Source organism: Buceros rhinoceros, unplaced genomic scaffold (genome assembly GCF_000710305.1).
Source record: "Buceros rhinoceros silvestris isolate BGI_N320 unplaced genomic scaffold, ASM71030v1 scaffold3683, whole genome shotgun sequence".
Classification (NCBI taxonomy): domain Eukaryota; kingdom Metazoa; phylum Chordata; class Aves; order Bucerotiformes; family Bucerotidae; genus Buceros; species Buceros rhinoceros.
The window spans coordinates 115,008-136,792 of NW_010404104.1; the positions used below are offsets into that span (position 1 = coordinate 115,008).

General features: G+C 40.9%; 1 protein-coding gene across 1 annotated transcript in view; it reads left to right on the forward strand.

The window, feature by feature from the left end:
• The window catches only part of SRGAP1 (SLIT-ROBO Rho GTPase activating protein 1), a 70,397-nt gene that overhangs the window by 40,374 nt on the left and 8,238 nt on the right, over positions 1–21,785 (forward strand). Inside the window, exons 12-17 of the mRNA XM_010133242.1 lie at positions 3,537–3,597; positions 3,758–3,835; positions 5,394–5,528; positions 15,859–15,964; positions 18,294–18,518; positions 19,114–19,193. Of these exons, the coding sequence (XP_010131544.1) occupies positions 3,537–3,597; positions 3,758–3,835; positions 5,394–5,528; positions 15,859–15,964; positions 18,294–18,518; positions 19,114–19,193 (685 nt within the window). The remainder of the gene's footprint in view (positions 1–3,536; positions 3,598–3,757; positions 3,836–5,393; positions 5,529–15,858; positions 15,965–18,293; positions 18,519–19,113; positions 19,194–21,785) is intronic.

Genomic DNA, 21,785 nt, shown 5'->3' on the forward strand with positions numbered 1-21,785 from the left:
GGGGGATTCATTTCTCTCATTAGCCTCCCTGAGATTTTGCTAAGTAGGGATAGTATTGACAGCCTGGTTTTATTAGGAAACTTAGCATCATGTAGAAGATAGGATGTATCCACATGGTGCCTGCCACACTTAGCACAATTTCCTGCTTGCCATTTTCATTATATTCAGTATTCAAACTCTGTGGAGAAGCAGTATTACCCTGGGTTGGATATCCAGCTTTTGCTTTCCTGTGACTTTAGGAATTTATTATATTGTATGAAATTGTGATCACCGCTATTCTGGATCTTGTATCTTTGCTGTATTTACTATCTTCTTCTTTCTCATACTTTTATTTCTAATAATGCTTCTAGCCGAGGCCGAAGGAACTCTCACACGAGACATCAGGTATAGTTCTGGAGACAAGAGAACCATGTCTGCCTCGCTTTCGGGTTGCATTCATGCCTGGCTCAAAATTAGTTTTTTGAAAAACCTGGAGGGAGAAGTTTGCATTAAGAAATAAGCGTATGAGTACATCAGGCAAAACTGAACCAGAGCACAGCTCTGGAGTGATTGTAGTCTTAAATGATGGATATTTCCTTATTCATTACGAAGCACTTGCCCATCACAGTCAGTTAGTACCTCTGGACACTAGCTAACAGAGTTAAGGAGAAAAAATCTTCAAAAAAAAATGTAACAATAAGTTTATAAACAATAGATTTATAAAGTGAATTAAATTCCTGACTGCAGTCTCTGTGGACTGGATTTGAATGTTACAGGGATGGTTTTTTTACTTCCTGTGCAACTTAGCTAGCAGTAAATATTTTGCAGAACGAATTCTGTGCTTACTGGCACCACACCAGTTTAAGTGTCTTCGAATCAAGCTTTCAGCCACCCTCAGTGCAACTGAAGGGAAAACTGATATTATTGTTATACAGTCAGTGCTGTGAGGTGCAAAGACTTGCAGGAAGTCATCACATGATGCAAGAGATGAATATCATGAACAGATTCTTGCTCAAAGATAGAAGTAAGCAAAGAAGCAGAAACTCCCACAACTGAAAGCCCCTGGATTAGAGAAGCATAGAGCAAATCAGGAGAAATGGTACTCCCTCATTTTCCCTCCCGGAAAAGAGGGTTATGCTACATGGCAGTGCGAGTGATAGGGCTTTCTTGCAAGTGGAGAGTCATGTACAGTTTTTCAAAAGGAAAGATGAAAAGAAAGCTGCCTTATGGCAGATTTGCCACTGGGGGAGCTAACCTAGGAAAGCATCCCTGCTCAAAGACCACGACATTCCTGACAGAGATGAGTCACTTTGACAGGCACAAAGGGATTACAGCTGGTGAAATACAGTATCGCACCAAATTTCTTTTTGTTACATTTTTGCATCATAAGAAATGATAATTAGTCCCAAACATACATTCACTAACTGCACACGTCAAGTTAAATTCACAGCAGTGGTAGCATCACTGTTCTTGACATTTCACCAACACGGGTTGTTACTTAAAATTATGTTCCTGTCATTGGATCCAAAATCCAAAGCTGTTAGTTGCAATCATTGCAGAGAATTATTACAGAGTTGTGTGTGGTTCTGAACAGATTCTCCAAAAACAGGTATAAAAGTAATTTATTTTTTGTAATTTCTTACTGCAAACACTGTCTTTTCTGAGGCTTTACATTCTTCGCATCAACCAGTTTACTAACAGGTGATATGGGTGCATGTTGTGCATGTTTTCTAACACTCTTGTGTTTTTGGAGAGCCAGGCTGTTCACTGTTGGTATGGTGACAGTATTGCTGGGTTTAGCAACTGACCTGTTGCATGGAGGTTTTTTATTCAAGCTGTTGCTGAATCTTGACACAACTCACAGAAAATGCTCATCCAGACGTTATGGGTTCTTCGCTAGCCAGTCTTCGCTAGGTTTTAATTTAAAACACAAACAAGCTGCAATTTAAATATCATAATTAGCAGTACAGTCTTTTGCAAGCTCCACTAAGACAGCGTGGAATACACAGAAGATCAGGGGTTATCTCAGGAAGTGCATTGTTTCATTTATTCACTGTGTGTTATTTTTAAAACTTTTTTTTAGTACTTGCCTTTTCTCCTGTTCGGGTTTAATTCATAAAATTCCCACTAGTGTAATTTAGCGTGAAAATGAAGGACTAGTTCCTAAGAGGAAATGTGTATTATGAGTTACAGGGTGTTTTTGAGTTCATGGTTCGGTAATACAGACTTGTTTGATATTAAACTTTCAAATGAATTAGTTCTCTGAGAGCTTACATATTTGGAATTCATTTGGAAAGAAAAATTACAGCTTTTAAGACAAGAATTTCAAAGGTACCTATTATTTATGGAACAGTAATTTTTCTGGTGTAAGCACCAACTTTTCTAAATAATTTTTAATCATATGATTTGTGACTTTAATAGATATTTGATGACTTGTAGTTCGTTAATGTGCTTGGGGTAGAACATCCATTTTTTTAAAGTGCCAAAACACATAGATGAAGGACTGTGACAGTTCTTTTGGAAAATCAGCGGTTTAAAAGAAAAAGACAAATAACTCGCTGAAAATTGGTATATAGTCATCTTCTCCAGCTTCCATCACAAGCCTTTTTTCCCCTTTATTAAAACACCTCTACACTTAACTGAAGATGCAGCTATAGATCTTCTCCTGTAGCATGGCTGAGTCCAGGAGCTTTGATTCCTGAGCTCTGCCGTTTGCAGGCAGGGAGGTGTAGGCTGCGACTTCCCTTTCCCAATGCTTTGCTGCCTACAGAAGAGGCAGCTGAGCCACATGCTCAGCTCAAAGTGGCTGCGGTTCATCCCCCAGTGTATTAACAGTTAGTTAGAGCAGCCCAAAACAATGTGCCAGGCCATCACGTGTCCTGTGTTAGGACACACAAATCAGCAGAGCGCATAGGAGTGCTTCCAGGTCAGGAGGGAGACACCTGGTACCACATGCAATGTCATTTGGTGGCTTTTCTCCAAGACCATTTCTGATAGTCCAGCAGGTTCAGAAAAGGCTTTGTCAACTCTGTAATCAACACTTCTTTGGGGGATGGGGGTGGAAAGCACCTCAAGGAATTACATCCTGTGTAGTTAGGTCCAGATAGGATTTCTCCATCAGGAAAAGAAAGGTAAGTTAAAAGAATGCAGAGGGATCAACTTCATCATGAATTACTATTCTTAATAATAATTTTTTTTAAAGGCAAATTCACTGCTTTAACTCATTTTGCTTCAAAAATCTAAAACACATGCATGAGCTTAGATGTCACATACAGTGTTAGCCAGATACAGTGGCAGAGGTAGAGAATGAAGTCTCTGGATTTCCCAATTCACTCCTTTTAATGGAGAGCCATAAGCCTTTCTCTTCACCTTTTTCTTTCCCTTCCTCCCTAAATGGGAAGAAAACTCTGCTAGAAATCATATTTCTTCTTATGTGTTTTTTTGCCAGCACTGTATGTCCATCTGGATTGACCAAGAAAATGCATATATTCAGTCCAGAGTAGGGAGGTTTCCTCTTTCCAATCTGCAGTTCATGCCTTCTGCTCTTGTTTTTCCAGGATTCGGGACAAGTCATTCCTCTCATTGTGGAAAGCTGTATCAGATTTATCAATTTATATGGTAAGCTCTGAAACATACTATGTCATTTTATTATTGCCCTGACTTTTGTGTGTCTTTTGCATAACGCATTTACCAGCACAGTTTTGTTTTTCAAAGAGAGATTAAAAGTACTTTTAAAACTACGTTCATTTCTCACCACTGTCTCCCATCTTTGCTGCAGGTCTTCAGCATCAGGGCATTTTTAGAGTGTCTGGTTCCCAGGTAGAAGTCAATGATATAAAAAATTCGTTTGAGAGAGGTAATTGCATTTTCATTTATTCAAGCACCTTAATATCTCACATTTAAAAATCTTTTAAATTCTAATTACTTTCCTGACTGCTTGAACGGTTTGTATGCACTGTCTGTATGGCACCTAAAACTTTGTACTGCCATATGCTTAAGGATGAAGTGTAACGATGACATGTACGTTTTTCCCGTGTTATGTCCTAGGAGTTTGAGCTTGGTTTTCGTTTTGTTTAGACGAGACACACCACTCTTGAATCAACAGTAAACTTTAGCCTTTTGTTAATGATAAACTGCAAATAATAGTTTGTCTATATTTTATTTTAAAGATCCTCAGAAAAGAGAAATTATAGGGTTTATTTAGATTCAAGAGACTCGTTATCACAATTTGAGAACCCTGTTACTTGATCTTGTCAAATATGAATGCTTAACTTTCTGGTCTCTGTACCAAAGTGGCATCACGATCAATGAGAATATGGGCTGTTCCATTGGTTGTTCCATCATATGGCTGTTCCATTTTCAACCACTGTTTTCTTTCCCAAAGGAAGCTTCAGAGGAGAAATCATGGGAAAGATAACAGGAGATGAAAAAAGCTTTATAAACTTGAGTGGCTTGCAACATCCAGCCTAGGATTGTTCTGCTAGGGAAGCGAGGATCCAGCAATCCCCTAATTGAATTAAACCAATACTAGTTACAATTTTTTAAAAATCTTAGATCCTCTTTTTTTCTGCCTTAGAAACTGTTTTTTTAATTTCCAGAAGAGCCTTTTGCAGATCATCTGCTAAGGAGAAAAACCTTGGAGCAATGAAGTCTTGAGACTAAAAGCATGAAAAAATATGCGTGGTATTTTTCTCCCCAGGATTAGTTATATATGTTATTAAACCTGATCTTGTCTTTGACAAGATACGTGAAGCAGCTGTTTTTACATGCTAAATGAAGCCACATTCCCCTCTTCTCCAGCTTTTAAATCTGCCTTTTTGTTAATTGCTTCTTCTAGATAGTGTTATTCTGGAAGATACATTCATTTTAAAGTGTTTCAAAATAAAGATTAAGTCTTTAAAATTACACATAGTTCAGTCATGGCCGAGTTTTCAATTAGGGTTTCCGTTCCTATTCAGTGTTTTCACCAAATGGTCACACATATTCCTGAATGTTTTAGTTTTTCAGAATGAAGACAGATTTCTAATTCAGAGAGTTATCCAACTCAATTTGCTTTATGTAAGCTCCCAAAGAATAGTTTGAGAAATGCTATGCAACTAAGAACATTTGGCTTTTCTGTTTTACTGACGGTAAATCACAACATGTCCATAAATACGTAGCTGGAAGTTCAGTGTCTGAGAGATCACTAGGTTATGTAATTTAAAGGAAGCTTTATTTAGACTGCTGGGTTTAGTTTAATCATAGCCTAGAATTTCTAAATCAGTGTTTATTATCTTACTTGCATGCTTGCATTGCCACCTCCCACACACTGAAAACAAAACAAAACAAAGCCCAAAATGTCACTCATTTATAAAAATGTTGCATGTAAGAATGCTTCTGCATGTGTGTTTCATTCACTTTGTTTATTTTTTAAGGTGAAAATCCTTTGGCAGATGACCAAAGTAACCATGACATTAACTCAGTTGCTGGAGTATTGAAGCTCTATTTCCGAGGGCTGGAAAATCCTGTCTTTCCTAAGGAAAGATTTAATGATCTTATTTCTTGTATCAGTAAGTAGAAATCTCTGTTTCTTTCTCAATAGAATGTTACTTTCATGTATACAGTAGCTGCCTGAAAAAAGAGCTAACTTCACAGATTTTTCTGAGACAATGTGTTTGCCATCTGTAACAGTCTGGGTCAGTTATTAGTCATACTCACAGCTGTGGTTGTTCCCTTTTTCCAGTGGGATTAATGTACAGTACAACTCTTTGTTTAATAGGGCAGGAAGAATATCTTTTGGTATACAAGAGATAGTTAAATTTAAACGCATTATTATTTTCCTCTGTGCACTGGGGCAGATGGAAGGCGATGAAGTCATGACTGTGCAAACAGTATGTTGCTTTCCACAAAGGTTTTCATGCCCTGCAGCTTGGAGTCAGCAGTGGTGAATAAGTAACTAACTGCTCGACATTGTGTGGTTCTGGACCTTTATTGTCCTCAACTTAAAATCCCCAATCGAACCAGCAGGAAAGCCCTTCAGTGCAGGAGTGGGGTGGGAGCAGCTGAGTGTTGTCTGCAGAAGAGCCCTATCTGCCTTCCAGCACAGAAGTTGTAATGGGATGCCTTGGAGGAGCATTGCATGGGACTGTGCACTGCTGGCCTTCGTAACTGGAAGGAAACAGAGAGGTTGTGGTAATTTAGGAAGTTCTCAGCAGATGAGTGAATTGCTTTGGCATGCGCAAACCCCTTCCAGTTTACAAATCTCTGTAGAAGTTAAGGAGGGGTGAGACCAAGCCAACTGGCCAAGGCTTACTGTTCCCTGTGGGTCCATTAGAAGTGGTCAAAGGTGCTAGCTTTGTGGAAGAATTTCCTCTTTCAACCCTTCCTTTATAACTTGCCTGCTCCAGCCAAATGGAGAAGGAGGCAGTTTCACAGGTAATGAGGGCCAGTCCTTTGGGATATTAATTAGGGCAGGCTCCCTCCAAACTGTGTTATTTTGGCAAAGTGATCTCAGCCAAGCAGGCAGGACTTCAGATTGGTGTGTGCACAGTGTCCTGGCTGGCCATCAGATGGGCTTTTCTGCTCCCTGCTGGGGGAACCCAATGTGTGTGGCTTCCTTCCCACATAGGGAGGATTGCAGTGATTCAGCCTGGAGGTTACAGGTATGTGGATCGCTACAACCAGGTGTGTGTGCAGTATTTTGTGTTTCATTTTTTATGGAGTTTTCTGCAGCTGTTGCTGTTTACAGATGGTACTGAGCAGTCCTGAAGAACCTCAAAAATGCAGCTCAACAGTCTCGATTCCTGATGCTGAGGGTGAGACTGTCTCTTTAGGAAGCATAATCCTGGTTCTGCCTGAGTTCAGCTTTAGTTAACTGCAGTGCCGTAGCCCAGAAATCGTCTGCAAGTCATAGAAGTAGAAATAGAAATCTAAAAAGAGATCATTTTGACTAAGTGATTTTCTGCCTGGCAGGGATGATTGAACTTTTAACTAATAATCCTGCGCTGATTTTCATAACTTCTGGATAAATTAAAGTATGTCTGCTGGAAAAATTTATTGATCTAATGGCTTCAGTTGACAGAAAATCTGCCACGTTCTTGGATAAGCTGTTCAAATGATTAATCACTTTTATCATTAAACATTTGTACCAGATTTCATTTTCAAAATTTCTGCTGTCAGGTTCTGCCCATTGGATCTCTTTATGACTTTATTATGTTGACTAAGCATTAAGAAAAATATAAATGGTTGTTCGTATATGTGGAGATGGTATTGCACTCCCCTGTGTTGGAGAGCTTTAAGTAGAACGGTAAAATACCAAGAATGAGTATGCAGCTTACAGATACTATACAAGTGCTTAGGAGAGGCAAAAATAGTTGCCCACAACAAACTTTTTAAAGTGTTCCAAGAAGAGGGATGTGGATAGTTTCAACGAGTTTCAGTTCACCATTGAAGCTTCTGAAGACAAGATGGGGTATTTGAGGAAGAGGGGTAGAAGTTCAATGGACTGAGTATGCGTACGTGGCACCTGTGCAGGTAAGAGAAATTCAGCAGCCTCTCGGAGCATCACTGTCTGAAGGGAATCCAGCACAGTCATCCCAAAATGGCCTTTGGTTATTAAAAACTTCAAGAAAAATGGCAATTAATATTAAATTCCTAGTGTTAGGCCTTGATTTCCTTAGAGGATGACCAGCTGTGGCATGTTCAAGGTACGCAGGCAGCAGATGATTTTCTTGACAAAGAGTTGACAACATTTTTTTTAAAATAATGCTATCATCCAGCAGAGCTGAAATCAGTAACAACCTATAGCCTGGAACAAAGTCACTGCTTTTCACAGGGACATTTTAAAATGGAACGGTTGTTGGGAAAGATGGTTGGGAAACCATCTGATTCTGGTTCAAACTGGCTGTGCTCTGAGGCTGTCATAAGTCTGGGTTGTCATCTCTCCAACAGCTTGTCAAAACGAGGTGTAGTGACTGAGAAGTTTTGCTAGGTTTGACTTCTGCTATTGCTGTTAGAGAAGAAAGAAGAGGATTTTCTTCCTGTTAAGGTGTTGTAAGAGTTCCAGATCTGTTTCTGGCAGGTTTTGGAGGAAGCCAGGGGAGGGTGATTTTGTTGTTTGGTTTGGTTTCCACAAAGTTATCAGGGCGGGGGTGGGGGGCAGCAGCACTCTGAAATGGCATGTCGATGCCTTCCTTAAGCAGAGGGAGGAGAGGTAAGTTTGGAACATGGTAGGACAATGTGCGCATTGGAATGTGCTCCCTGAGCACATTGAAATGAGTTTGCTTTGTATTCTCACGAAGGGGGAGTTTGAAGGTGGCATGAGGGGAGAAAGAAACAGCTCTTGTGACTTGCTACCCACAGACAGCCCCAGAACTACACGCTGGGAACAGTAGGCTGTTGTCTGCATCTTCTGACTATCTGAGAAGCCTGAGGTGGAGTGTGTTTATAGCTGTGTACTTACTCTATGCACTTTGTTAAGTGATCCACCGCTTCAAGGAAATAAGATGGGTTTTTTGGGGAAAAAAAAAAAAAAACAAGCATTTTGGAATGTACTACCTGTCACAGTTCAGTTTAAATAGCGCCCACGTGGCATGTACTATCAAAAACTGTCAGTCTCAAAGGCCCCTTACATTGCTATCTTTTAACCTTAATGCTTTGTATATCTTGAAAAAGGGAAGAGAGTCTAGGCAAGATTTTTCTCCCACTTCAGACACTGAACCTGTCATAGTTGCATTAATTTCTTTTAATGTGCTCAAGTGGCCTCACATATTATGTATGTTGACTCCCTTTCCTCTGTGAGAGCACATGTTACTGTAACTTCATTAGATCACAATTGATATGTAAAGTCCACAAATCTTTCAAATTTTTAGTTAAGAGGGTTTAAATGTCTTAATTCATATTGCATTCACTGTCTGATAAACAGTAAGGAATGGAATAAGCATTAAGTTGTTTTCAAACAGCCTTTGGGGTAAATGTCAGTGTGGGTTTTTTTAATCATTGGCAGAAATTGTTATTTAAGTGGGGAGGGAGAAAGCAAATTCATAAAGTTGACGTTCACATAGACTGTAAAAGGGCAGAATGTCGCACATTTTGTATGGAAATGTAATGTTGGCAGTGAAAAACCCCTTGAAACTGAAGTAGTTAGTTATGGATGTTGAGCATAACTAGGGCTACAGCTGCAAAATGAACCTTTCCTCAGTACAGCCACGGAGGAATTCTTTTGCATTTATGCATATATTTCCAAATGAAATAGAGCATTGTGATTTAATGCTTTCCTTTTTGCAAATACAGTGGAAACTGCAAAATTACTGTGACTTTTGGGGCAATTTGTATTAGTTAGACTCATGAGAACAATGTTACTCTGTTTGGGCTTATAAACTGCTTTAGATAAAATCTGGGCCAAGTTATGACTTCTCCAGAGCAAGCGTGGAAGGTAGGACAGAACCATAAAGAATCCATCTGATTATGGGCCGTAATTCTGCATTCTCAGCAAAAGGGGTGGTTACTGTTGCTCCCATCAGCACTCAGCAATCCAGAGGGTAAGATAAACCAGGAGGGAAAGCGAGGAGAGCTGCACCGCATTTCTTTTCTGCCACTTTGTAGAAACACATTGGGCCAAACACGAGCAAAATATTCATAACAGGAGTCACGTGGAGACAGAGGGTACTGAAGCTGTGTGTAGGGCTGGCCATAATTCACCTTCACTGCTGGGATACTGCAGTTCCTCTCCTGGAGTGAGTTCTTATACATGTGAATTACAGTTCATTTTTATATACGCAGCTGTGCAGTGCAGCAGCAGACACATCTCAGCTACCCAGACTGCTTAGCTTCTGCTCAGGTCATTATAATTCTTCTTGGTTTCATCTCCTGTGCCTTAAATTAGATATACTAAGATGCTAGGAGAGATGAAAACTTGCATCTTTTTTCCTTCTGATTTTCATCATTTCAGTCACTTGCTGCCAGCAGTGCCTGTTTACCTAAAGGCATAAACATTATGAAAGGAAATTATTTTATTGCTTTTCTAGACAGTTGCCCATTACTTAAAAAGTAAAAAACTATATACTGAATTGTCAACTCTTCCTGAAGAAGTTTCAACAAAACAACAACTGTTTCCTAAGTGACATGTTCAAGGTAGGCATGAGAGATCATCGTGTTGTCCTCCTGTAATGCCTTCTTAAGATCTGAAAGAGCTGTAAGTGGCATGGCTGAGTTAGTTAATATATACGTATCTTTGATTTGGATTGTATTAATCTAACAAAGTGGAAAGAGGCACAATTCGTTAACTTCAGCACTAGTTCATATTCGTGTGGATTACTTGTCAGCTGCAAAGTGACCATAAAAATTACACCTGCAAGTAACTCAGTCACGTTTGATGATCAGTGGGTGTGTAAAATATGCATTAGGCTTTTACTCTGTTACTAGTAGACGCCACACCAAGTGCAAGTAGTGAATGACCTCCACATGAAGATACCACATTGGATTTTATCCTTCAAAACAATGGCCTGGAAAGAGAGATACTTTTGCTTGCTTGCTTCTTCCTCCTTTGTGCTGTCCTTGCCTGTGAAATACGCTTAGCTTGCGCAGCACTGGCTGTTAGTGTAGCACAGTTCATTCATTGATGACACCAGGTTTCACCTTCCACATGTTTTGATCAATAATATCTTTCCTTTGCCCAACATTTGTAATTCTTTTGTTACTGCTGAGATTGGCCCATGGAGGCTGTCTGTTAACACAGGATGGTAGAACATACAACCTAGAACTCACATTTCTGACCTCTGACTGCTCCCAGGCTGAATCTTCTCCTCACTGGATAACCGTGTCTCACCATGAGTACAGGAGAGGCCATGTGTAGAACCAAGACCAGGAGAAGTACAGTGGTTTTGTAGCATTTTTAACTAAACCAGAGTGATAAGGGCATGTTGCAGTCCAGTTGGCCAAAAATATTTCGGAACCACCAGCAATTGCTCTCTTGCAAAAGTCTTCTGTTCACCATCACGAAAGTGCTGCATTTATATGTTTGGATATTTATTGCTTTTACATGCTCCACTACTTCAGGATTATTGTTTAATTAAACTTTAATATATATTTTCTTAATGTTATTTAGGATTAATGCATCCTGGTCTTCATTTCCACTTTAGTTTTGTTTTATTTGTATTTGAGGACTTGTGTTTTTAATTGTATTTTTTCCCCGCTCAAGTTTCCCTTGCTCTTCTGAGGCAGATTGTTCGCTTTTGATCTGTTTCACTTTAGAGTTTGTCTTTGCAAAAACCTCATTGTGAGTTACCAGGTGGTTAAAGGGTGTTATTTCTCGTGGAAAACTGGACATTTGTTGATTCTGTGTGTCTCTGCAGTAAGCAAAGGTGACACCACCTCTCCAGAACAGGTTACAGTGTTCTTGGAGGCTGAAGATGACACCTTTTAAGGTTTGAGTAGCTGGTATTTATGCTTGTATCATGCTATTGAAAATTCATCCTTAGCTCATGGCTGACAAAGAGGCAGCTAGCTGATGAGTAATTATTTCATTTATGCGATGACATTAGTCTCATCTGGATTCATTCATCCAGTTGAAGGACAAGGTGTGTTTGCAGAGAAAGTCCATGGAAGATCAATAAATAAATCTTTTCCAAGAACAATGCAAGATTGCACGTCAGTCGATTTTCCTGTGGAGGTTGTGATCTGCCTCTTTGGAGGATTTTTAAACAGGTTGGACAGATGTCTCTCAGAGGTGATTAAGGTGAAGTCAAACAGTGAGATTATAGACTTAAATGACCACTGAAGAGTCCTCTGAGCTCTCTGTTTTTCATTAGTTGCGGTAGCTGGTAGAGGCTTCTTAGATCATAAATACCTCTGATGCTTAGGTGCCTAGGTAATTCATGGATACGCAGAAAAAACAAGTTCCTGACATTATTAGGATTACATTACATTATTGTCTAAAAAAAATGCATTGATATTTCTGGGCACAAGTACCTGGCTCTTCTGCAGAGTGGTCATGAAGCCCCGGAAGCTGGCCTCTTCCCTGTCTCTTGTTTCACCTCACAAATGTCTCCCATGTCCTAGGCTGCATTGCAGCTCTACTTTGACAAGAGCACAGTGTTCCCATGCCAAATACCTTCTCATCTGACTGGAAGGAAACTCTCCAGCTTGTGGGTTTGACCCCTGTGGCTGAAATGGGTCTGGAAGGCAGGTGTGTCAGATCAGAGCTCCAAAACCTTTGCTACGCTTTGAGAACTGGAATTAAAAAATAGTAACCATTTTTACTTGTGGTATCTGATGGTAGTCTTGACTTGTGGCTGATATTCCTGTATCTTTCACACAGATCTCCCTTCCCTCACTCCACAGTCGGAAAAAAACACATTAGTTCTCAGTGTGCTTGGCCTTGCCAGAGGCTTGTCCTGTTTCTTATTTTTGATAATGTGAGTCTTATCGTATCATTAGCGTAATGAACCAGTTTTCAAATCCCCTAATTTCTTATTTCTGCTTGGCAGCTATCAGTAGTACCTCACCAGGTGCTGAGGTGGGGCTAATTGTAATTCTTGAAAATCAGAGTAATGAGAAGAGGACCTCCCAACAGAAGTGCTGAGAGAGGGGAGACACAGCCAGCTTTCTGCAGTGCTGGGATTGCCAGTGGTTCCTCGCAGCAACCAGCTTGTAGATTGGATGGCTGTTCTGCCCCAGGGCTCTCTTCAGCAAAGCTGGTGGAGGCAAAGCAATGCTTTCAGTTCCCTCTGCATGGGAAACAGCAGAGCTGCAAATTCTTTCTGCCTGGTTGCAGAAAGATTGCTCTGTATTCATTCCTTCTTTCCTATGTACCCACTCATGCACTGCATATACGCAAGCAGCTATGAAATTTGGCTCCTCATTTAAAAGCAGCATGCAAATACATAACGTTATTGCCTATCTCCTTCAAACCAAACCAATGCTGAGAAACAAAAACAAGCCTTTTGAAATAATGCGGAAAGCACACGAATTTACCACTTGGCAGTAGTTTGGATTTTCAATAAAGGGGCTTTCATGGAAATTGGGATTGAGTTACCAGGAAGGTATTGGAAATACACACACATTATTCCAGCATGTATAGCTTGTAACTGCTTCAGCATAGAGGTGATCTGCTAGTACTCAGTACTGATCATGCTCCTAGTAGGGCAGCTGGGATCACTCAGCACATGTCCATACAGCCAAACTCGCTGTACCTACTCTGCCATGTCCATGCTGCTTACTGGGCAGCGAATTCCTGGTTCATGCATCCGGCGAACCATGTCTGGGAACTGCTCTGCTCGGAAGAATTGTAGTTGGCACAAACCACAAGCACATTGGACAGTGTGATAACCACAGTGAGATAGCTGTCTGCTGGTGTTCAAGACTTTGCCCCATCCTGGTTAATCTCACTAGTTTAGACAGAGCTATTGCATCTGGATAGGCTGCACAATGCTGGAAGGAGCCACTGGACCCACCTGGGAGCCCAGCCAGTGCATTTCTCAGGTCTGATTTGAGTTCAGCAATGACCGAACCTGATCCACGGCTTGTCTCCAGAACTGTCTGGAAGAGGCAGGTCTGCAGCACAAAGCATTAGCCAGAAATGGCTGTAATGCAGAATACAGGTCCTGTTGCTGTGTCACAACTTCTCTCCTTCTTCCCACCTCCAGCTCACAGGGCAGAAAGGCTGGAGAGGAGCTATGCCACAGCCCTACAAAGCATTGCTGCTGAGATATGGGTGTTGCAAACCAGAGCCAAAGCATCTTTGGTTATGCGCCTTCATGCCTCAGCCCCACAACATAGAAAGTCCTCCTGCACATGTGAACGCAGGCTCAAAACCTGTGTGCACAAGACCTACAACTCTTTGTACAGAGACTCACAGACAGGCCTGTCAGGGGGAAGGTCAGCTGAGCTGGAGGCTCGCAAGTTGTCCTAGCTGTGACAGCAGCTGCCTTTGGGAGAACAGGAACTGAAGATACTAGCAGGCTTCTTCCACTGGGAGTGGCTTAGTTTAGGCAGGTGGAGAAAGGCTTTGCACTAAAACTGGTGTCTGTGGGCTGTGCAGAGCAGCAGGGTGGCACTACAGTGCCAAAGTGAGGATACGTACCATTGGCATCTCCAAGATGTGGTATGCACGGACAGGAAAGGAAGAGAATTGTGGTTGCTCTGCAGATCCTCACTGTGCAAGCAGCTCCCAGGCTTAGCGCATCCCTGCCATGGGCTCCAGTTCTTAACCAGTAACCAGAAATACTTCTCGATTCATGCAATCCACATTTAACAGAAACATGAAAATAAATTTCCAGTCCCATACTCCACTTGAGAAAGCAATTTTCAGCTGATTTTCAACTAGAGTTTGGGTTCAGTCTGAGTTGTTAGGTTATAAATTACAGAACTTGCCAGCAGTCCTTTTCCCCACCAGTTCTGCGGCAGTCACCGGGAACACCATTCCAGCCTTCAGCCACTCTGCTAGGGAACTAGTTTTTGCCTCCTGCTTTGCTGCCCCCTCAGTAAATACCATAATCCAAATGCGCTTCCTTCATGCAAGCAGTGGTGGGCTGGTCTCCTTCTGCAGTAACTCTCAGGGAGATGAGTGTCACCCCATCCCAGAATCTTCTGTTCCCCAGTGCACTAGTGGTGCTGAGCCAGTGGAATCTCCTATAAATGCAGATGTGGGAACAGGTTTTCTCCCCAGTTTACTACACAGGCATTTCCTAATGAACTATAGCACTTCTGCACACTAAACAGAAGTCTCACTGCTGGCATGCTCTGCTTATCTTTATTTCTTGGTACCAGAAGACTAATTACTAGATACCGGTTGTTCTTCTAAGGAGCCTAAGTCAACACACATTTTGCATCTACAAATAAATGCTGATCGGCAGAAATAGCCATACCAAAAAGCAAAAATAAACAGCAGGAACTCTGCTGTTAGCACATTTCTATATAAGTCATTTTTTTAAATGTTCAAGTTTTTCTTTCTTAAATATCACCTTTTGTGGTATAAATGGCCTCTCAGCTCTTGGAATCAGCTCCTGTTTCTTATTTTCAAATTTGTGAATGTCCGTTTCAGTGCCGCTGGAGAGTATTTCTTATGTAGCCTGCTAAGATTTCTCCCAGATGTGGTTAATTGCAGCATTTTTCCTTGGCTGTCATAAAAAGCATTATTGAAATTTTAGGTTGTTTATAACAGTGTCATTTACACAGGAAACACATTGAGTAAAAAATTGAAATATTACTTAATTTGAAGAACAATTTATGCTTTTATCCCATCACTACCCCACTTGCAGCCTCACAGTCTTTCTGAACAACATAGAAGATAATCCATCCTTGTTACAAGACATTAGGAACCGATGCCTTTATTAAGCTGACTTTGTTTTGTCTGCTTCAAAAGAAATTTTGGTGGACGGCTACAAAATTGTTTGGGAAAATACACGTGATCTTTGTGCTTGCTGCTTACATATTGTGAAACATAAAGCCTTTCTTCTACTTTTCCATTAAGAGAGTTAATGGACATTTGATTAAGAAAACTCAGCAGAGAAGCTTGGTGATTGGAATGTTTTATCTGATATGAACATTCAAATAGAGAGAATGAGTCTGTATCTGAAACTGATGGCAAACATCTCCCCTTGGTTCCCTCAGGTTATTATGTGCTGCTGCTGTGGTTTTGTGAGATGCCTAGCTGAGCAAGTGGCCAGGGTTTGACGTAGGCAGATTTGTAACTTCTTGTGTTTAAAAGCGTTACTTTTAAACTGTGTGGTTTTAATGAGGGAAAAGGACCTTTAGGTCTTACTCTTCTAATAGGCCAGAATGAGGAGATACTGGCTAGGGATATGTGATGGTAACGAGTCAAAGTAAGTTGAGTAAACTGACTGGATGCTGTTTTAGACCATCATATGAAAGGGAGCTTAAAATACTTTTTTCTGTTTGCAGGAATAGACAATCTCTATGAGAGGGCTCTTCACATCCGCAAACTACTCCTTACTTTGCCCAGGTCGGTCCTTATAGTGATGAGATACCTCTTCGCCTTCCTGAACCAGTAAGTGCTTTATAATACCCCAAGGTATTGTATCTTTAGCTGCCTTCCTCTGCTGGTATTGAAGTTCTTGGGGTTTACGCATACTCTGTGTAGAACTTACATTTAAGGTCCATTTAACGCAGAAGATGATCTTCTAATTGGCAATAAAAATAGAGGGAAAACACCAGTTTTCATTCAAATTCAAATTCCGTTTGTCCAAAACTGAGCAAGGTTGTAAGACAGAGCCTGAAATGGGGAGTGCTGACTGCAGCAATAAAGCTAATAACAAAATAAGCTGATAAGAAAAATAACAAATACAAACTGCAACTATATTAAAAACAGTTGCAAAATTAAAAGTAGACATTTTTTTCCTTATCTCAAGCTGATTTTAATCGCCTGACAGAAAAAATAAACAGTATATTCAAGCAGCACAGGCACCACAAGCTACTGTTCAATGCTAGGCACTGCCAGTGTGAGACTTTGTGTTGCTGCTTCTATTTTCTGGTAATAGGGCTACCAGAATAGAGAACATACCTCCCCTGTGTATGCTTTGGTACAAAGTAGCTTGGTTCTCACATTGCAAAACACAGCCAGCTGCTGGAAGGAGGGTTGTGTGAGAAAGGGAAAGTGGTGTATGTGTCTTCATCATCCCAGAAAAACTTTTTCATTCTCAAAGAGAAAATAAAAGACAGGTTGGGCCTCCAGTCCTTCACAGCCCACTCTGGTTTTGCTGACCCCAGTATTTTCACTGAAAATTTTGCTTCTTGTGCACTTTGCCCAGATTCTAGCTTTTCTCTTTATGCTGCCATATTGTATGTTTCCTGTGATATCTGTTTTCATATTGCCTTTTTGGTCTTTTTTTCCTAAATTTGCCCTCTGCTGATTCATTCTCTCTTTGTGACCTTCCCCGTTTCGTCCAACTTGTTCCTATAGAAACAGGGCCTTTGCAGACAAGTTATGCGTGCACGCCTGTATTCTCAGCTGTTCCCATTTCCTTGCTTCTAGTAATTTCTGAACCACTTTCAAGCAATGTTAAAAAAAGGAGCAGAGATTTAAAGACTGATGAAAATAAGCATTCTTTTGAAACATAAATTCACCCCCCAAATGTAATGCTGTGTGAATGTCTCAAAGGCTTGTATCACAGCTTCTGTTCTGCTTAGACATACAGATTGACCAGAGCTGTATGAGGCTGTGCTTGTTACATGGTTGTGTTAGCTACATCTGTGCTCTCCACAGGAATGCAATTCAGAAAGCAGGCTAAAACCCTTACTATCTCCAAATTGCTTCTGGTGCACCCACAGGAAAAACATTCCCATAGTTTGACTTTCTACAAATCCAGTTCTGCTTTTTGCATATGCAGTTATGCCTGCTGGGCCACATGAAGTCATCAGACCTCATGGCAGACCTTATCTGGTCTAACTTCCTGTTCAGAGCTTGTGAAGTTAGACCAAGTTGCTCAAGGCTTTGTCCAGTCAAGAACCTCAAAGGGCAGAGAATTCACAGCTTCTCTGGGCAGTCAGTCCCAGTGCCTGGTCACCTTTATAGTGAAGAATTTTTTTACTGCCTCCAGTTGGAATACCCCTTGCTGTGACTTGTGTGTCTTCCTCTCATCCCTTTGTTGTGCACCAATGTCTGACTCTTTCTTGTTTATAATTTTGGTAGTACAAGATTGCAGCTGCTTTCTCCAATAACCTTCTCTTCTGAAGGCTGAACAAACCCAGTTCTCCCCACTACACTGTATGTATGCTCCAGCTCCCCAGCCATCTCAGTGTCCTTTTCTGGACTTACACTAGTTTGTCAGTCTTCCAAAACTAGACACAGTGAGTTTGTGGGCAGAAGGCAAGGTGCTCAGGGATTTTAGGCTGTAGGCTAAAAACTGAAGCCAGAGGTCACAAGAGCCTTTGCAAGATCCAGGCACTTAATTGCCTTCGGAAGACAATTCGGTGTGCCTAAGTTATAGAGCCAGTCGATGGGAGAGATGCATCAAAGTCTGATGAGAGATGATAGGCATGTGTACCCATTTCAGATCCATTCCACTTAAGCCTCCGAGGACATGCACTGATGAGGTAGAAGCAGCAGCAGTTGATGCATTTTACATTAGCCCATTAGGTCAGCGTGCACAAACCACAGTATTGGGTGAACGCATATTTATATATATATGTGTGTGCTATAAACTCATTTTATAGCATATTGAGCAAATCTCCGCTTTTGTTTTGTTACTTTATGTGGCATTAAGTGTCAAGGAGAACAGGAATTCCGTAAGCTGTGAAAAATAAAGTTTCTCCAGTTTTCAGAATAAGTTTAGTTCCAGTGGAAAAGTAAATTTTTCTTGATTTTTCTGTTATAACAGCCTTTCGCAGTACAGTGATGAAAACATGATGGATCCGTACAACCTGGCCATTTGTTTTGGGCCAACCCTGATGCCTGTTCCAGACATACAAGACCAAGTGTCTTGTCAGGCACACGTGAATGAGATAATCAAAACTATCATCATCCATCATGAGGCTATTTTTCCAGATGCTAAAGAACTTGATGGCCCAGTGTATGAAAAATGCATGGCTGGAGATGACTACTGGTAAGTCAGAATATTACCCTTCTATCCTTAACAAAATCATTAGGCTGATTGGATAAGTGCTGTGATACAGAATTACTTTTAAACACAATAGAAGTATGAAGATAAATGAGAAGAGCATTTACATAGTAAAGTGTAAGTTTTAAAAAAAACGAGGCACAGGCAAGTATGATGAGGTTCCCTACAACAATTTGTGGAGGAAGCTATCCTTGTGTTCAGCCAGATGCATCCAGAATTCCAAGTACACTGTGCAGAGCACACAGACAGGTAGGAAACTGGCTCACTGTCAGTGAACCACCTCAACAAATTTCAGCTTATGATGTCTTCCCCCCCTGCTCCTTTCCTCTCTTAGCAACACTCAGAGACTTTTTAGAAATTCAAAGATTCAAAGATTCTTGGAACTTCTCAATAACTGAGGATGTTGTTTGAAAGAGAGATGTGTAGGCTTCCTCAATAATTGTGTATTCATAGCACATCATGAGAATAATGTTGCGCATAACTTCACAACATTAATAGAACAATTTAAAATAATCTCATGAGGGTGGCATATTTTTGATGTGTTGTTTCTTTCTCTGCTTGACCTTTTGTTTCCCTTCAGTGACAGCCCATACAGTGAACATGGTACATTAGAGGAAGTGGACCAGGATGCTAGTACAGAGCCCCATACCAGTGAAGACGGTACGTCTGTTTCATTGCTGTGCCTTTGATGGAAGTAAGTTCTACAGGTGTTTCACGTAGGGGACCTTCCTTTCCTAATTGTGTCTTCTTTGAAAGAAGGGGGTTTCAGTCCTGGTGTTCTGTATCAAAGCCAGCATCTTTAATCTCTGTTTTTGTGCTTTGTCACTCACAAATGCAGATTCATCTGTGTTTGACCAGCTGTTTCCTTGTTCTCTCCTGATTTGTCCAGTCACAGGAAGGGCAAGAGAGAAACTATTTCAGTCAGCACATATTATTTTCTGATATAATGTTATGTTTTTAATGACTTTTTACCTTTTGTCTGCAAAAACTAAACTTAATCAAAAGTGTGTCTTTAAATATTTCAGCTTAAAGGGACATTTGCCTTTCAGTGGGCTCTATTTCGGTACGAATTTAAAAGCTGTTCCATCTAAATTAAGACCTATTCCATTTACTTAAAAACATGTGTGTATCCCCCCACAGTGAAACTTCTGAATAACAGTCATTTGCTATAAGTATTAATCACATATATTCTGATGGTTCTGGGTACGATAGATATCCACGAAAAATTTGATGCATCTCTATTATATCAATTCTTGATAACCAAGTTTCCTAAAGATGTATATGACTGTGACATATTTCAGTTAGACCATCCTTCAGATAACCCTCCCAATAACTTCTGCCCAGTTTCAAGCAAACGTAATGCGTGGAAAGAGGTGTCAAAGTTGTTAAATAACTACCATTGTCCTGACAATTAGTAGCCAGTTAGAGGTGAAGGATTCAGAGTAACGCTCCCTGTAGAGAAGAGCTGCAGTGTGAGCTCACTGCATATCTGGCCAACAGACAAGCCAGACAAAGCAACTAACACACATACACTTAGCACTAGCAGAAACAAAAGCTGCCCCTTGTCTGTCTCAGAGGATGTGTGGAAGGAGGAAGAGGAAGAGACAGAGAGAGGGGAAGGGAAGGAAAAGACCTACAGAAGAGAAGGAATTTTTTTTTTTTAAAGGATGTTATAAGGGACACTGGTTAGGAGCTGGGACAATTGCCATATGGAAGGGGAACAGGAAGGTGTATCTATAGGAAACCTGGCTACACTGGTCCCATTGCACACAGAACAATGTAAACTTTAGTTCCGTACTAGCTGTACCCGTCTGCTTTGTCACGTAGACAAACTGTCAGTGACAGCTTGCCTGTCTCTTCCCCTTTGCTGCGTTGAGGAAGGGCAGGCAGCGTCTGTCAGTGCAGCTGTTTGGCGAGGAGGGACAGCTGGGTGGGCAGACATCACAGAAGGGAAAAACTGAGAATAGGAAGGAAGTCAGTGTTAATCTTCTGCCTGGGGTGTATACTTATGCCTGCACCCGCAGCAGGGAGTACTGACAGTCTTACAAGACAGCCTGTACGTGGGTACCAGCAGCACAGCTCTGCTAAATGGTGTGAACAAACTTGTAATTGCACTTTATTTTTCCAAGACAGTATGGCTATACTTTATAAGATCTCCTTCTTCCATTGGAGGTGTGAAGTAAGAGTGGAAGCTGAAGAAGTCTGTCTATCTCTTATTTAGAGCACAAGCGAAGCAGTGAAATGCAGGCAACACACCAGTTCGGTATATTGGGGTCAACTTTGAGATCCCATGGCCAAACCGAGAGATAAAGGCCCGAGTGGGAGTGGAAAAGAAGTGCAGCCTTCCAGCAGCAATCAAAAGCAGTTACTTCAAAACGGTGCCTAGGAAAGATTAAAACATCAGCAGGATACAGAGGTGCAGGACCATGGCATCGCTTAGTGCATTGCCTCTTCAGTAATCAATAAGGGCTCTACCCCACCACTCTGTTGTTACAGTAACAGTTTTACATTGCTGTTGTGGTGCTACCTGTGTTAGGACAGTGTTACTGGTGAAGACAAACCCTGAAGAGAACAGCTATCAACAGGATAAAGTGCTGTTAAAAGGTTCAAGTGCTTAAGACGTGGTTTTGTTCACCGGATTGGCCAGCAGTTTAATTCTAGTTGCCCCATCGCACCATTTTTATTAATTAATTCAGTGATGAGAGGAAGCAGGCACTTGTGTTGACAGCAAAATAATTGTTAGCACAGAAATACTCGTAATCTAGGGAAATACTGCTGCAAAGATTAAGATTAGCAAGTCTGGATTGCGCACAAAACAGTGTTGGTCTTTGGCCTGCAAACTCATCTATTTTTTTCCATCAGTACGGCTTTTCGTTATAATAGCACATTTTTCTGTGGTAGTTCACAGACTTTAAATTAAATGAATTCACAACCTCTTTGCACATCGTTCCTGTGTTTATCCTTTGGACAATTCCTCTTAACAGATATAGATGAGAATTTTTCAGTTTGCATATTGAACTTCATGACAGTCACTGATTGACCTGTGGTGGACAAAAAAAAAGGCTTCTACTAAAGGGTCTGAAGTATATGGATGGTTTAATGTTGATTCATTGATCACAAGCTGGATGAATCACTACCAGCTGTATGTGAAGAGAGGGAGGGAGGCACAGCATTGCTGCTGTATTGATCAGATATGTGGTACTTGCATATTTCCCTCTGTTAGGAGATGGAAAACAGAGATTCTGTTAAAGG